Below are 16,354 nucleotides of genomic sequence, written 5' to 3' on the forward strand. Positions count from 1 at the left end.
CTGGACGTGTCCGATCCAAATAGATTCGCCTCACGTCACCTTCCAACCCACCCTCTGCACATAAAACATTCATTATAGAGCAGCCCTGCACTGCAATACATGACCGTCTGCTCGTCCATTAAGTCTCGGATTCACTCTTGAAGTACATCGGTTATGTAAAACAACTCATATTTCCAGTAAATGCCTGTTTGTGTGTTATCTATTCAAATCAAATCAAGTTTTATTTATATAACACATTTTTAAAACTATTTTTGGTCGAGCCAAAGAGCTGTACATGCAATAAAAAAACTTTAATACAATAGAAAACAGAAGACAATAAATTAAAACAGCAAAAATAAAAATCACACACAGGGAAATGTCAGGATTATTAAATGTGTGTTAGTTAAAGCAGGAATACAAACACACAAAGTTCAATAAATACAATCTAAGTATAGATGTTTTTTTGCAGTGTGATACATTCCCATGAAACATTCATCTCTTTATCTCTCTGTCCCTTTTTCTCCCTCTTTCCGCCAAACGCACCTCGCTGCCCCGCCCTCCCTCTACTCCTCCCCGTGGTGGTAAACGCACTCTGATGCTCAGCAGTGCGGCCGACATCCGTGCGCAACCACCACAATTTTTCTCCGTGTTCTTGGAAAATATACAGCGGGGCAAAGTGGATATGTGCTGCTGTTTCCAAACATGGATCCGATACTGATTGTACGCCTGTGCCGTTAAGTCTCCACTTCTGCGTTAACACTTGCGCTCACCTCCGGAGCTGTTGGCGCGTCGTATTTGTGGGGAGGTGTCGACTGGTGTGTCGAGTCTACTGATCCAAATTTGGATGTTTATTGCTGACTATTTTTCAATCCCTCGTCCAAATGACTGAGCTCGGGTGCAGCCGGAGACGTGGCTCCCCACTTGGGAACACCTACGGCTAAAGTTTGAAGGTGCAGGGCTCTAGGCTGTCCGCCTCCCACCGTGCACTGGATTTGCAATTAGCCATACATTGCAATAAACAGCGGATATCCTATCTGTCTCCGAACACGCTGGGATTCATTCGACTTGGATTTATACAGCATCTGGATTTCACCCCAATCTAAATCATGAAAACCGTTATTATTAATGGTGAGTACGCTTTAAACAATAGGAAATCTCTTTAAAGTTTTCAGATAAAGCAGACCGGAGGATTCTTGGTTACTGCGCAATGACAAAATCCACATCGGGCAGCAGTGGTACCGCTCTGTGGAGAGCAACCAAAGATACATCAGATGTCCTAATTGGAGTTTACTCTGCTTGCTCCTCCGGGGTTTGGTAAACTGGTACATGACGGATAATCTGGGCAGAGACACCTCTAATCTGCACAGTAACACATTATCCTCTTTTGGTGCGCACTAGTGAAAACAGAGTCAATATCAGTTATGGATAGTGCGGCTGTAAACGACCTTGAATCAGTTGCTCTTAATTGAGTCATAATGCAGAGCTGATTTTATGCTTCTTTCTTTCTTGTGCGTGTATCAGTGTGCGAGCGTGTGCGCGTGACAGTCCGTGTGGGGTTTGTGCTGGTCAATATGCTCTGCATGATATCGCAACTTAACCCGGGCATCCGATCAGCCCGTCTGGTCGCTGTGGGCTGAGTTTTTTTGATCAAATCTGCAGATGGTCCGCTTGGCGACCCAATAATGCCGCTTTAACTCTCCAGCTCCTTGGCTTATAATTGCTGTGTTTGAGGCATCGTCCCATTTAGGGTGCCGCAAAGAAAGAGAGCAAAATCGGCCTTGTGGCGTACACTGACATGAGCTTTTCTAATGAGGACAGAGATGCTCCTCCATTCCCGCCGGAAATGGCTAATAATTTCATTTTCTTGGCAGGAGAATGCTGTGTGTTTGTGTTTGCGCGCATAGGTGGGAGGAGGGGCGTGAAGGAGGAAGCACCTGGCATGTCAGTGCGTGTGTTCCTGCACGCTTGATTGTACCCGTGCCTGTGTTGTGTAAATACGTTTAATGCAGTGCATAGAGACTCACACTGGCATTGCGTGTTTGATAGGCAACACCAGGATGAGATAAGTGCATGAATGCAACATCCAATTTGTTCCACCCAGAGTTTGTGGAAACACCTTATCTCCACCCTGCCCCACCCTTGCACACACATATGCACACACATATGCACACACATATTCTCTCTCTCTCTCTCTCTCTCTCTCTCTCTCTCTCTCTCTCTCTCTCTCTCTCTCACTCACACACACACACACACACACACACACACACACACACACACACACACACACACACACACACACACAGCTTACTGGGTGCTTATGCAACATGCTGTACACTCTTCCTCACGTTGTTCATTATTTGGATAAAACTGCAGGATTATGGGAAGAAAGCCGCAGATTATGTGGGACTACAGAGTCATTTTGCATTTCACAACTATCAAAATCAAAGAGGCACGTCTACTTGTGCATTCCCTTTGATATGTCACAGGGTGATGCAAATTCAAATGCACACCCCTTCATTGGCACAGAATGGCTGTGGGTCCCTCAGACCCTTCAGGTGGGTTTTCATCATCCGACTGCTGGTGTGATTTAGCACCAGGCTTCTGAAACACACCTGTGTCTGATTATTTCTTTCCTCTGCTGCAATTATAATTGGCATCCATCTCTCCACTGATTTAGCAGAGAAAATATGGCCTGTCGTGTCTTGTGTTGAAGGTGTCAGAGTGAGTAGGGACTTTAATTTAGACTGTTTTTCACCCAGTCAGCATATGATCAAATGGCTCCGTGGGAAAGCTGTTGCTCGGGGTTGCCATTGCAACCCACTGACTGCCAAGCAAAGCCAATAAAGCCTAAATGAATGGATAAAACCATTAAGATGGAACAGAAATATTTTCTTTTCAGGAGTTCAAACTGCTACACAATGAGTTTTTTTGTTGTTGTTTTACTTCAATTAGTTAACTTTTGTTGTTGTTTTGGCCTTGACAACAAGTCTGCCCTATTTTAAAAAAAAATAGGCCACAAGATGCAGCATCTGGGGTGGCAAGATAATTGTTTAGAACACACAAAGAAGAAGATGGCACGCAAAGAAAGAACAAAATAATGACAATGGGTGATTTGCATAGCAGCATTAGGTGGGATCAGACATTGTACCATAAACTGACAATAAAATGCCGCATCTTGAAAGTGAATGTGAAATTGATCCATTTTTGTGTTGGGTGTGTATGAGCACAGAGGGAGTGCTGGGAGGGATAATGTGTGTGTGTGTGTGTGTGTGTGTGGATGTAGTGTTCTATGAGTGTATGGGGAGGTGTGAGGCGAGAAAGAGAGAGAAAGACAACAAAAAAAGAAAGCTGCATATGAAATTAAGAAGTGTGAAGGCTGTGAGACTTATCATGTCTGCCGCTTATGTGCCACCATTTGTTTTCCAGTTACATTGTCTTCCCTCACTGTCAGTCTTTAACCTGTATGGATGAATTAGCAGTGCAGCATTTCTGCAGCATTAACTCCCATCAATGTGGAATGTTTTTTTTACTCTTAATTGGCAAACAGCACCAATAAAAGCACAGCTCCCTCTTTTCCAGGTGAAATATGAGGCATTTGTAACTCCTGGTTGTGCAAAATGACAATAATATATCTGAAGCTGGAAAGGTCGTTGATCAATAGAAGTGATTTATTGATTTCTCTTCCAGGTGCTGAGATTTCTGGCTTTCATTTCTAGCTTCCAAGCCTAAACTTCAAGACACTCCCAGTCTCCATGGTCTCATTTATTCATCTTTTTCCAAGTCTTTAACAATTGGAGTGGGTTCTATGAGCCAGACCTTTCAGTTATGAAGACAAATAAGCCTCATTACCTGTTCCAAAGCATCTCCAAGAAGAGGAGATAATAATTACTGATAATGTTGTTGCAATATTTTAAAATAGGCAATAGGTGGCGATGTAGTTCACAGGTTTTTTGGGACACATTTTTGGGGGTCAGTAGGGTCAACATAGCCATGTCTAATTAACACTATGGGAGTAAAAAGGAGTTTGGCTTGGTAATTCAGTTGTGTATTGCCGCAAACTGCACATGCATTGTTTTCTTGGTTGACAATGGATCCAGTAGACAATGAGGGTAAATACAGAAGGTACTTGCAGGGTAACTGGCTCAGATGCAGACATCCAGCCATTGTTCCTCTTGTCTTTGTCTTATCTGCACAACATTTCATTTGTCTTCATTCCACAAGACTATCTCTGTTTCTCTCACAAGTCAAACATTTCCAACTGTGATGTACCTGCTCACCCAAGTTGGCAACAAAGGTATCTAAAACGTATCATCCACTCAAGCAGACTAAACAAATCCCTCCAATATATCAAAGATGTTAATCGAAAATGTGATTTTGAACTAAAATAGGACCTTCTGTTTATATGTCATTATTCAAGATAGGCCTAGTTTAAACATAATGATGTATGTCATTGACAATAATATAAATGCATTACTGTCTTGTGACTCATTCTGCACATCTTATTATATGATTTGGTTTACTATTGCCAGATTATAATATTGTATTACTATTTCCAATATTTTGATGTTGATTTCAAATGAACTATTTTTGCATAATCAGTCACAAAAAGATTGTGCAACACATTATTCATAGAATAATTTTTTTGGATTCCTTCATAAATAAAAAAAAATGAAGAAGTCAATATGTTGTGCTATATGTAGCACAACATATTGACTTCTTCATTTTTTTTTATTTATGAAGGAATCCAAAAAAATTATTCTATGAATAATGTGTTGCACAATCTTTTTGGATTCCTTCATAAATAAAAAAAAATGAAGAAGTCAATATGTTGTGCTACATATAGCCTTGGTGGTATTTATGCCTAATGGTGACATCTGAGTGGATCTGATAGTTCACTGCATCCTGATGAGCACGCTCCTTCAGGGGCTTCTTTTAATTGGCCGCGCCCTTCAAGAAGTACTGCATTGGTTTTTAAAGTACATGCACATGCACATGCACACGCACACACACACACACACACACACACACACACACACACACACGCGCGCGCGCGTGCACGCACGGACACGCACACGCACACACACACACACACACACACACACACACACACACACACACACACACACACACAGAGTCCCTTCTGATACACACACAAGCATACTGGCTTCAGATATCCTTGGAACCATCCGCTCTAGGTTATCCCAGCCTCCCAGCCCTTCACTGCTAATCAGCAAGACAGAGGAACTAAGTGGATAAACGAATAGAATTCTATTTGTTTATACAGAGGAAGCTAAGGGGCGATATAATACAGAAGCTGTCAAAATGCACTACACTATTCCCCCAGATTACCAGTCCTTAATCCTCTCTGTGGGTTATTATTCTACAGTCAGAATATTCAGAAAGACAATGAGCAGAGAATTGTAGATGCTAGCCTCCAGCTCCCTTCACTTCTCTCCTTAAATAAAAATAAAAACAAGTGTTCTTGTCTCGAGGAGGGTGTGGGGGGAGAAGGAGGACCTGAAGATTTATCGTTATGCAATTTAAGGATGGAGCTTTTACGGGGGGATTTATTAGTCTTTTCACAAAAATCCACTCTGAAACTGTATCATAATCCTTTAAAGGTTCCATCACATGACAACCCCCCTCCATGTGCCCAAGCCTAACCCTTAAATAAAACACGAGTGAAATGTACCCACAATATGCAGTTGCATCATGCGTTCACACACCAGAGTCGTGATACATGCTGATCGGCAAGCAACACGAAAGCCTCCCCCCCTGGAAGCAAATAGGCATCTGTTGATTCCTTTATCACGGCAATAACATTTTACAGCTGCAGCTCCTATCGTGCACAGAGCTGGCTAATTTGTCGAGCACTTTGCTATCTCACTCCAGCGCACAGTGTCATCGTTCAATCAGAGGTTTCACAGTTCTCGCTGCGTCCTTGGAACTCGCCGTGCCTACTTTTCTGTCTGTGTATCCATGAAAGTGGCATGGTTGTTCTAATCCTATTGCAGATGTGAATTTGTGCACCGAGCCGCCCTGCACATCTGTGACGCTGATTATACCACAATGGGGAGGCTGACTGATGGCCTAGTAAATTGTTAATTAGACAGAGCAGAAGCCGCTCTTAAATTAGACGCGTGAATGGAGTCGTTGTCAGCCTTATAAGTCAGACCTGCTCTGCGCTTCTTTTTGCGGGCAGCAGTGCCACTCAGATTGATAAAGTGCCTAGCTGATCTGAGATGCGAGCACAAGTACATTAATCACAGGGTTATTAATACAAACGATCGACCAACACACGTAGATAGAATGATAGATGGACAACTACAGACTCAAACAACATAGTGAATACAAAAAAAGCAGACAGTCTCCTGCTGTATCTGTCAAAACGTGACAGATACAGCAGGAGATAGAAACACACGTTCTCATAGATCTACAGCAGAGAGCTTGATGAAAGCAAAGAGGCAGGTCCCACTTAGCTTCAGGAAACACGGAGGACATTTTGAAATAATTAGCAACATCTTGCCAACATATGATCAAATCTGAAGTCTAGTCCAACAGGACTGTCAAATGTAAACTAAATATTTTAAGGCAGGATATCCCGAAGAAGGACCACTTTTTACCCCAGTGGGTATATATAAATATTCTCTGGTATTTTTAGCCCTGCTGAACTCATTAGAATCAGTGACGTGAAATGGACTCCCTAGCAATCCTTGTGATCATCCTTTGCCAGTGTGCCTGTTGTTGTGATTAATATGCAAACCCGACAGATGGGAGTTTGTGTTTTGATGCTGCATCTTATTTAATCCATGGTACCGCCTCGTGGAGGAGCTTAAGCCAAGGGGGGGGGTCACCTTTCTCTCCTGTTTGTATTGTTGGATCCTTTTCTTCTTGTTATTTATCCCGATTCAAGGCAAAGTTCTAAAAGACTACTTCAGAAGAACTCAGTGAGTTGCATAAATAGCTGCATATATAGGTGTTTTTAATGTGAAGGACAAATACTGTATGCTGAATCCACAGACTGCATATTTTAGCAAGCTTTCAAAGGTAGTTCTACAGCGTGGGGTGAAAGAAAAAAGCACCTTGAGATCACGGAGCACTCTTAATGACAGAGAGGGCGGCACACAGAGACAGACAGGCTAGATACCACTTTGAATTTACCCACGCTATGAGATGTGTTGTGTAGATAAAGTTGCCTTGCCTTAATTGCAAATAATGAAACATTTAATATTAGAAAACTTTGTGTTAAAGTATCTTATTAAACTAATAAAAGTGTGTGCAAATGGCCCTTCCAACACCAGATAATACGCCTGAACATTATATAAAAGTATAATTACAATAAATTAATAAAAACAACCTACCAACAATTATACCTCTTGTGACTGACTGGTTCTCACTGTTCCTGAAAAGCAGATGGGATCTAGGGCAGGTAGAATCATTTGGGCACATTTCTCACCAAGTACAACTGGGTTACTTAAAAAGTGACAACAACAAAAGGTAAACATGAGGGATTCACATCCTGGCATTGGAATAGCGGGCTCCATCACCACCAATTAATTAGTATGGCGATTATAAATTACTTAATGTTACACAAAAACAGCTTTTTACCATGTACAAGAATGACACTTCTTTTGTATTGTTGTGACAGAAAAAGCAGCACAACCATGAAAGTCATAAAAGCTCAAATATGTGATGATAAGATCAAAATAACTGTATAGTTTGTTAAAAAATGTTAGTCGAAATGACACATTTAGATGGCTGTTTTCTGTCCATTACAAATATACAATAGGGGTTTAATGTTGTGAACATAGAAAGACAGATATATAGATAGATAGATAGATAGTAAGATAGATAGATAGATAGATATATATATATATATATATATATATAGATGGTTGGATTGATGGATATATATAGATAGATAGATAGATAGATAGATAAAAATAGATAGTAAGATGCTGTAGATACTTAAAAAGCTGGATTTAACATTGTGTCAAAGGCTACTTCCATTTGAAATTGAAGAAACTCAGCGACATATTGTGCTTGCATGGAGTCATATTTCAATACATTCACAGCAGTAATGTGTCCCTCTGAGCTTGAGAGCTGCAATATGTATGGGCAGCCCTTCAAAGGAAATAGGTCGTCACTCCTCGGGCTCAGGGGAAATTGATCTGTTATAGATGTGAAAGCTCATTCCGTATGTGCTAAACATATCTTAGATACCTGTTCTGGTGGCTTTATACTGTAATTCCACAATTTTAGGTGGCGGATGTAACTTTCTTTCATACACAAATCAATGTCCTCAATGGCAGGTGGGAGTGAAAGGATTTGTCGAGCAGGAAATGCATAATCCTGCTGCTGCTATAGGAATAAAGCAAGAGTTTTCGAGCACTCACAAGTAGGAAAGTGGAATCAATGAAATTCCCACTCGTCTGCTACAATAACCCTATAACCTTCACAACAATATTGTTTGTCTGGCTGTAATTGGACAGGGCTGCCCTCGCAAAGCAAAATACAACATGAAGGTAAGGTAACTCCCTCCGAGCTAAGATGTAACATCTGTGTTCAGGGATGCTCGTTTGAATCAGGTTTTGCTCTCAGTCATCTCAGGGGCCCAAAGTAGGTCATTCTTATTAGAATGCAAATCTGACAAGTGAGCCTCATCGTTACTCTGCTATTGTCCCAGTGGATTGTGTGCCGAAAGCGTTATCCTCCTGAATCTTTCCTTCACTCTCACTCTCACCTCTCTCACTGTGTTGGCCATTCTCCACCCACCGTCGCTCATCTTTCTGTTTTCACTCTCAGGTGTAAATGCTGATTATCTTGTGTAGATATCGGATCCAAATCCACCCTCAGCAAAACCCCCAACCTGACAGTCACCATTGATGGCACCCCTGTTTCCCCCTCCACCCAGGCACGCAACCTTGGCGTGATATTTGACCCCACCCTCTCCCTCGAGCCCCACATCCGTCATGTTGTAAAAATCTCATTTTTTCACCTCCGCAATATTGCCAAACTCCGTCCCTCTCTCACCCGCCCTGCAGCTGAGCGACTCATTCACGCCTTCATCTCCTCCCGCCTTGACTATTGCAACTCCCTCCTCTACGGCATCAGCTCCACCTCCCTCAATAGACTCCAGCGTGTCCAGAACGCAGCCGCCAGACTCCTCACCCACACCAAATCATGGCATCACATCACCCCGGTCCTCAAAGAACTCCACTGGCTCCCCGTTTCACACCGCATCCACTACAAACTCCTGGTCCTCACTTACAAAGCCCTGCACCATCTGCCCCCCCCCTACCTCACTGACCTCCTCATCCTCTACCAACCACCCCGGTCCCTCAGATCCTCCTCAGCCGGTTTGCTTTCAATCCCCAAGGCCAAACTCCGGAGCTTCGGGGACAGAGCCTTCTCTGTGGCAGCCCCGAAGCTCTGGAACTCCCTCCCCCAAGACCTCCGTGAGTCTGAGTCCCTCACCCTGTTCCAGTCCCGCCTCAAAACCCACCTCTTCAACTCTCTATCCATAAGCCCCCTCCCTCTCAATCAACTTCCTCCTGACTGCTTTTCTGTTGTGTTTTGTTTCTTGTTGGTTCTGTCTTTGTTTTTGTTTTGTTTGTCTACCCTCCCTCCCAAATGTAAAGCGTCTTTGGGTTCAGAAAAGCGCTATATAAAATTGATATATTATTATTATTATTATATCAGGTCACAGCAAATTAAATGTGACCGCTGCTAGCCTGCCAGGACGTCCATTATAATGATATCTGTAATCTGCTGGGCTCAGGGGCGAAGATATAGGGATGGGGATTCAGCATGTAACTAGAGGCTGGCAGGCGAGAGCGGACATGGATTTTCCACCACTGATGAGGTTCGTGTGGACTACAGGACCATATGTCATCCATGGGTTTAAGTCCAGGGAACGAGAACACCATCAAATAACTTTCAGGGCTGAGGTCATAATCTATACAGTCTGTCGTGTTAGTGGAGAGCTGATTCCTATCATTCCCCCTAGTTCTAGCCTTTTTTTTTTCTTAAACTTCGACTTTTGTGCTACTTGCTGCTGTTTTTCTGCACCATATATAAATGTTTTAAAATCTATGTCCTTGTATTTTCCCTGTAAAGTATCAATTTGGTAGTGTATAAGGATCTCCCTCTCTTCATCCATATAGTAGCAATGAGATTTATGATAGCTTCCTGTGTTTTGTCTTCATTTAAATAAGGCTGGATAGAATCGCAACATTTTCCCAATATAAATATAGATGCATAGGCTTTTAGGAACATCAAATATAGATGCTTTTGTCTTCTTCGTGTACTATCAGTTTGGATCCTGCAGTGCAGCATTTTGACATGACACTCAGCGCATTAGTATTGATGGGAGTCCTGCGTAAAAAAACCTCCCATGGAATCCCTTTGACAATCGGGATAAGGAGAGGCACAAAGGAAGAATAGTTCTGAGGAGCAGCACAAGATTGTTCTGGGGATATGTCGCTGTCGAGGCTTGTCAGCTTGGCTCTGTTTGCAAAACCTCTAATCAGGAACTTTGCTTGTTTTCACATGCATGTTCAAGCAAAGCCTATCATCACAGCAATTATTCCAGTAAGGGAAAAGCGCCAACACTCCATCTCTGAGCTGTAAACAAATTATGCTGAGGGGTCTTGATGATGTCTGTGTGAGAAACTAAATAATCTGAGACCAATGCTGATGGTCCCGCTGTGCCTTCTTGGGTCCACAGCCAGCAAACACTCAAGGGGGTAAAACTGTGCCACTACTGGAAGAGCTTTATTTTGGTCTCTTCCGTCGTCAAAAAAACCCCCTAGCTTGTTTGGATAATGAGTTTTGACAAATCCAGCTTTTTCTCTGTTAGCATAAATCAAAGTCAGAGATTTCTACCTGGCACTTGCAAGGTATAATTGATAAAGATACAACTACCATATGCAGCCTTGACAACATATAATTCAACTTGATGCCATTAAATCAGAGGAGGTTAATTTTACTGGCATAAACTTGCAATTAGTCAAACAACTGGTGGCTGGTGTTTTGATCTATCGCATGTTTAAGCTGTTTTGTCTTGTGGAATTTCGGGTGGTTTTCAATAAATCTTTGAGTGGTTTTGCCGTGGGTAATTGACAGGTTATGTTTTCTCCCCCTCCATCGCTCCCTTGGAAGGCATTAGCATATTGAGTTTCGTGCCTGACTGTCGAGCGATTCCCACCATGCGTTTAAAAGGCATCTCATGAATAGACTGCACATTACACCGCAGAGAAATATGAGACTGGAGAGAGGACACACTCTTCCTTCACTTTTCCCTTTCAGCTCATACGCACTTGAGCGGAATGAGCTCGACATGCACACGCACTCACACACACACACACACACACACACACACACACACACACACACACACACACACACACACACACACACACACACACACACACACACACACACACACCGGCTGTTAGAACCCCCTGCTGCGTGCTGACTCACACAAACTTTTAGGAGGTGGGCCGTATTTCGGGTGCTGGGAGTTGTAAATGCTACATCTCCCACGGTTAACTTTGGTGAAACAGCCATGAAATAGGTACACCTTCACCTCCAAGTTAAAGACACCTTCACCTCCCCTGGTTTTCCTCTTGTTTATTGTTGCCTACTCTACTGCAACGCTGAAATTAGGCCCGGGAACTCGCCAGAATCAGCAGTTTAAATTCACACCTAGGAACTCAACTGCTGGATACTGGAAACACATAAATCAAAGTGCTGGAGTACATTTACTGTCAACAGCCCAATGTAGCATTAAATATGTTTCTGAGATGGCTAATATATCACACACACTTTTTTATTGTTATTACCATTGATTTTCAGGCTTTACACTCACATAAAGAAACACCAGAGTAAAGGAAAATAACTGTTGTCTTAAGTCGAATGCAATCTTTTTATTCATTTGTGGTCTTCTGCAAACATCCTCATGTTTAAAATGAAAAGCCATTCTTCATCAGAATTACATAAGCCTATCTACTACATATAGCCTTTTAACCAGTTTTCAAATCCGATAAGCTACAGAGCAATGAACATTATGTAAATGGTAAGTATAGAAAAATCATAAAAGGTGGCTTATACATTAATTATTACAAAAACAAGCAGATAACAAGAACTACAGAAAGAAAATGTGAGAGAATACAAAGAGGCATCACACAAGACAAATCTAAATATTTAAATATATTTGTTTAAATTGTTCTTCAAATACAGTAAATGTAAATTCTAATGAAATATAAAATCAAGGTACAGTAATGCATTCTGACTAAGACTGCATTCATCACGCTGTCTTAACAAGGAGATATTTGCTGTAGGAATTTCTGCCTCCACTCCAGGAAATGTGCCTCTGAAGTATTTGCTTCTCCTGAAGTGAGATGCTCACCATTAAAACATGGTTTGAATGTTTTACATTGTTGTAAAAATGTTGTTGAATATTTCAGTTATTTAAAGGTTATCTTTATTTATTGTAATGTTAATCCAAGTCTATTAAGGACTTTACTTTATTTACATTTTCCCGACAACACTGGTAATCTTTTTTTGTTAATAGTTTGCCTATATTCTGCCTATTAGAGTTGACATCTGCTGCTTTTCATGTAGTCTTTAAGTATTACAATCTGTAAGCTTCATATAAAGTTCAGTGTATTTCCTAACAAATCATCGTTTTAAGGGTCACTGAAGACCAATAGTACCTGGTAATCTATTGCTGCATTTCATAAAGAGTATACCTTTCCCAATTGAAATGCTTTGTTAGAGAGGTAAAGACATACAGTAAGATATTCTAGGAGGTCATTTGTGGCAGAGTTTCCCGTCAATGGACTCTAACTGCACACAAAGTCGTAATAGAGACCAGTGATTTGAAAAGCCAAAGCATCATGCATTAGAAACCATAACCAGCCATTAGCTTCCTCCAGTGTGAGAGCACTGCACCTCAGCACTGGCTAGGAGAAGCATTACTCAGCAAATGGAGCGACTGGAGACTGGAAACTTTATGAGTGGATGAAAGGAGATGGTTTACTGACATGGACTTTAAAGGTATCTCTTCCTCAAAATAGCCTCAATTGATCTCGCAGGGTTTTTATATGGGGAAGTGTTTATTGGGTAAACATTGTTGACTAAAGCTGAAATAATGATGTTTTTGTGTCTTACTTTGGACAGTTCTTAAAAAAACCTGAAAAGAATGTGCTCTTATTGTTGCGTGTGTTTTTTTTATTCCAATTTCGTTGTAGCCATACTCTTTGTCTTTCCACGGATATGTTTACTTTATTTTGACAATATGTCATAATAAAGCGCCAATAAAGTTCCCTCCACTGACAATAGGCCCCGCTGATGTTTCATCTCCTCCAGTGGAAACGTATTCTACATTATGTAACTGACATTGAAACAGCTTCTCTAGGAGGATTCCTCTGTCAATACAGCAGCACTCTAATGATGTCCTTTTCATATCAGAGCAGTGAGTGAGTACTGCCTGATATGGTTCTGGAGTATTTGATACCTTCTTTATTACTGAATGAGTGTATCCAGCCCACCCTCTGCCATTGCCGTGAAAACTATCCCCTAATGCACCACCTTCTCAATGAGATAGTCAGAGCTGTGCATATTGGGACTGTATTACAGTATCGACTCCTCGTCCACTTAACTGGTGAATCAGCTCCGTTTACGACTAATTAAAGCCATTACAAGGGGCACACGCTAATGCATTTTTGCACAGATAACAGAAACATGGGTGGCTGTGGCAGCCGGGCTCATTTCACTGGCAGGTCAAGAGGAGAGTAATTAACCGGGTATTAAAGGCACAGCGACAGCGTGCGGTTTATGAAAGCTTGCTCTTAGGCGAGACAAGATGGAGACAAGGGTTCAGATTCCTGTTATGGATGTCGTTAAAACTCTGGCAGATTGCTACTCAAACTTCACACTTTTTAATTCAAAAGCTTCCCTCGAGGATCCTTGTGAAAATGAACGTAATGTCTGTAATGAAACAAAGATGGGCATCAAATGTTTCACTAATGAGTATTAGATGAGTAGAACTCAGATCAACATCAAAACACTTGAGTTTATATAGCTGCTTTATCTACGTAGTGGTGATAAGAGGATGTTCAGATATAAATACAAAACCTGATGAAGGGAGAGGTGAGGAAATCAGAGGACTTAGTTGTGAAAAAGACATGAAAAAACTGGTATTATAACACCAAATGCTGCTTTTGTAGACACTCCTTTGTGTTGCAGTATTTGCTGAAAGTTTCCTTACTTTGAAGCAATTCTCAAGAGCAACTCTTGAGAATAATCAAAGGTTACATCATCAACATTTGCATAAAATGGACTGCCGATTAACTGGATTTTGTACCACATTGTACCCTTTTTTGTGTTATTCAAGAATTAAAGGTAAAATGGTATGGGTAATTCATAAACAGTCATTCTAATGGTGAATTATTCTGCAGTTATATATGCATTATTTTGTTATTCCTTTAACCAGCTAAAGTATAAACTGAATGAAATGTATCTGTAATAATCAAATCATGTAGCACCACAATGACATGTGTCATTATGCATTACGAGTATATTTATTGTATTACTTCAGGTGCATTTTGCTCCGTATCCCTGTACTTTCACTAAACATGTAAATACTTCCTCTGTTACTGTGTTTACCTTTGGAAATCCAAGCCGACAGGTGCAGTCTGTTTCTCTGCAGGGAAGGATGTATGAGCAGAAATTACATAGATACATATTCAGTGTCCAGATGTAGATTAAAAAGACAAAACAAAGCCTGGTATCTGCCACACGGAGCAAGATGAAAGCAGAGGGCTTTAAGAGTTCTTCCACCTAAGGTAAGCTGTTGTTAAGCTGAGTCTGCACTATCTATTATCCACTGTGCTGAAAACAGGAAGATGGGAAAGGGAAGGGTAAATAAGGGCTAGGCATTCTGTTGCAAGATTGACTCCATCTTCAAAGAGATATTAACATAGCTCCAGATTCCCTTTTATCTTCCTTTAATTTCAAGGATGCCAGCCCAAATTAAAATGCAATGTGACTGAAATGAACCTAAAATATCAGACACACAAAGGAAGGACAGAAGGAATGGGAAAAAGAGACAAAACAGTGATCCAAAAGAGAGAAAGCTGCTCCCACATTAATTTCCCCATCTCCCACGAATCCTTTGTAGTACTCTACACATTGTATTGCTACAAACCAAATCATGTTCCAGTTATCTAAATATATAGAACTAATCATACTTTATAAATCCTTGCTTATTATAGAACAGAAAATGAAATCATAGAAGTAGGAGGTGCAATAATTTAATTAGAGAACTGCCAGGTTCATTTCCATTCAGATGGAAAAAGATTAGATCTGCATGACATGTGATTCTTGCTAAGCGGGACACTCAGAGCTTTGTTATAACTGTTTAGATACATTACTATTTGGATGTCTGGCGATGGTATCAGGAAGTAAACACAATTACATTACATTTCAATATTTACCAGGGCAAGGTGAACGTGCTTTTTGTTTGGTTTTTGTTTTGTCATGAACAGAAACATCCCTACTGCTTCTTACGATGAAATGCTTCCCTGAAAATGTGGTTTTAAAATAAAAAATATTAAGGCAAGTGCAGCTGGTTCCAAATAACATATATGGGTTTTAAATAAAGTCCATATAGTTCATTGCAGGGTTCCTATAGGCTGTTCACATCAGCAAGGAAATAGAAATAGCACATTCAGGATCGAATGCCACTTCACAACAAAACATAATGTCTCTCTCTGTCACCCCGGCTCCGTATATATATATTTTAACGGCCTTGCATTTCTTTAAAAGTTTCTTCTTTGTATTGCAGAACTTGTAGTACATTTGTACCTTGTCCCCTCGGCAGGCATACACATCCTTCTTCCTTCTCCGCGGAGCCAGTTGGCAGAACATTTTTAGAGATTGAATGTCACAACTGCTCCTTTAAAAGCAGATTTCAGCTGCTCTTTCCCCATGCGGTGCTGCTGTCAGCGACATAGCATATTTTAGATCAAATGGGGAATAAAGGGTCTTGGAAGATGGTGTAGCAGAGCTGGTGATGGCAAAGAAGATCAGACTGTAGTGGAGAACCCTGGGAGCTGAGAAAGACAGAGAAGGAGAGAGGAAGCATGCATACTAATGCCGCCCACTCGTTTATTGTCTCTCTTTCACAACTTTGCATCTATGGTCTTCTTAACTTCAACTTTAGAATTCACTTTTATACTATATACTACTATACATTCCAGCTTTTATATAACTTTCCTGAACTGAAGCACTCATGGATTACAAAGCCATCAATCTGTCTTCCTGATTGTTTCAACTGCCTTTACCTTGCATGGTGTCAACCTGATAG

At 41.1% G+C, this 16,354-nt stretch overlaps 1 protein-coding gene across 1 annotated transcript in view; it reads left to right on the forward strand.

Annotated features, from left to right (window-relative positions):
* Nucleotides 1–581: 581 nt before the first annotated feature.
* rtn4r (reticulon 4 receptor) overlaps nucleotides 582–16,354 on the forward strand; it is a 48,743-nt gene continuing 32,970 nt past the window's right edge. Inside the window, exon 1 of the mRNA XM_034091273.2 lies at nucleotides 582–1,107. Coding sequence (XP_033947164.1) covers nucleotides 1,086–1,107 — 22 coding nt within the window. The 5' untranslated portion in view covers nucleotides 582–1,085. The remainder of the gene's footprint in view (nucleotides 1,108–16,354) is intronic.

This window comes from Pseudochaenichthys georgianus, chromosome 9 (genome assembly GCF_902827115.2).
Source record: "Pseudochaenichthys georgianus chromosome 9, fPseGeo1.2, whole genome shotgun sequence".
Classification (NCBI taxonomy): Eukaryota; Metazoa; Chordata; class Actinopteri; order Perciformes; family Channichthyidae; genus Pseudochaenichthys; species Pseudochaenichthys georgianus.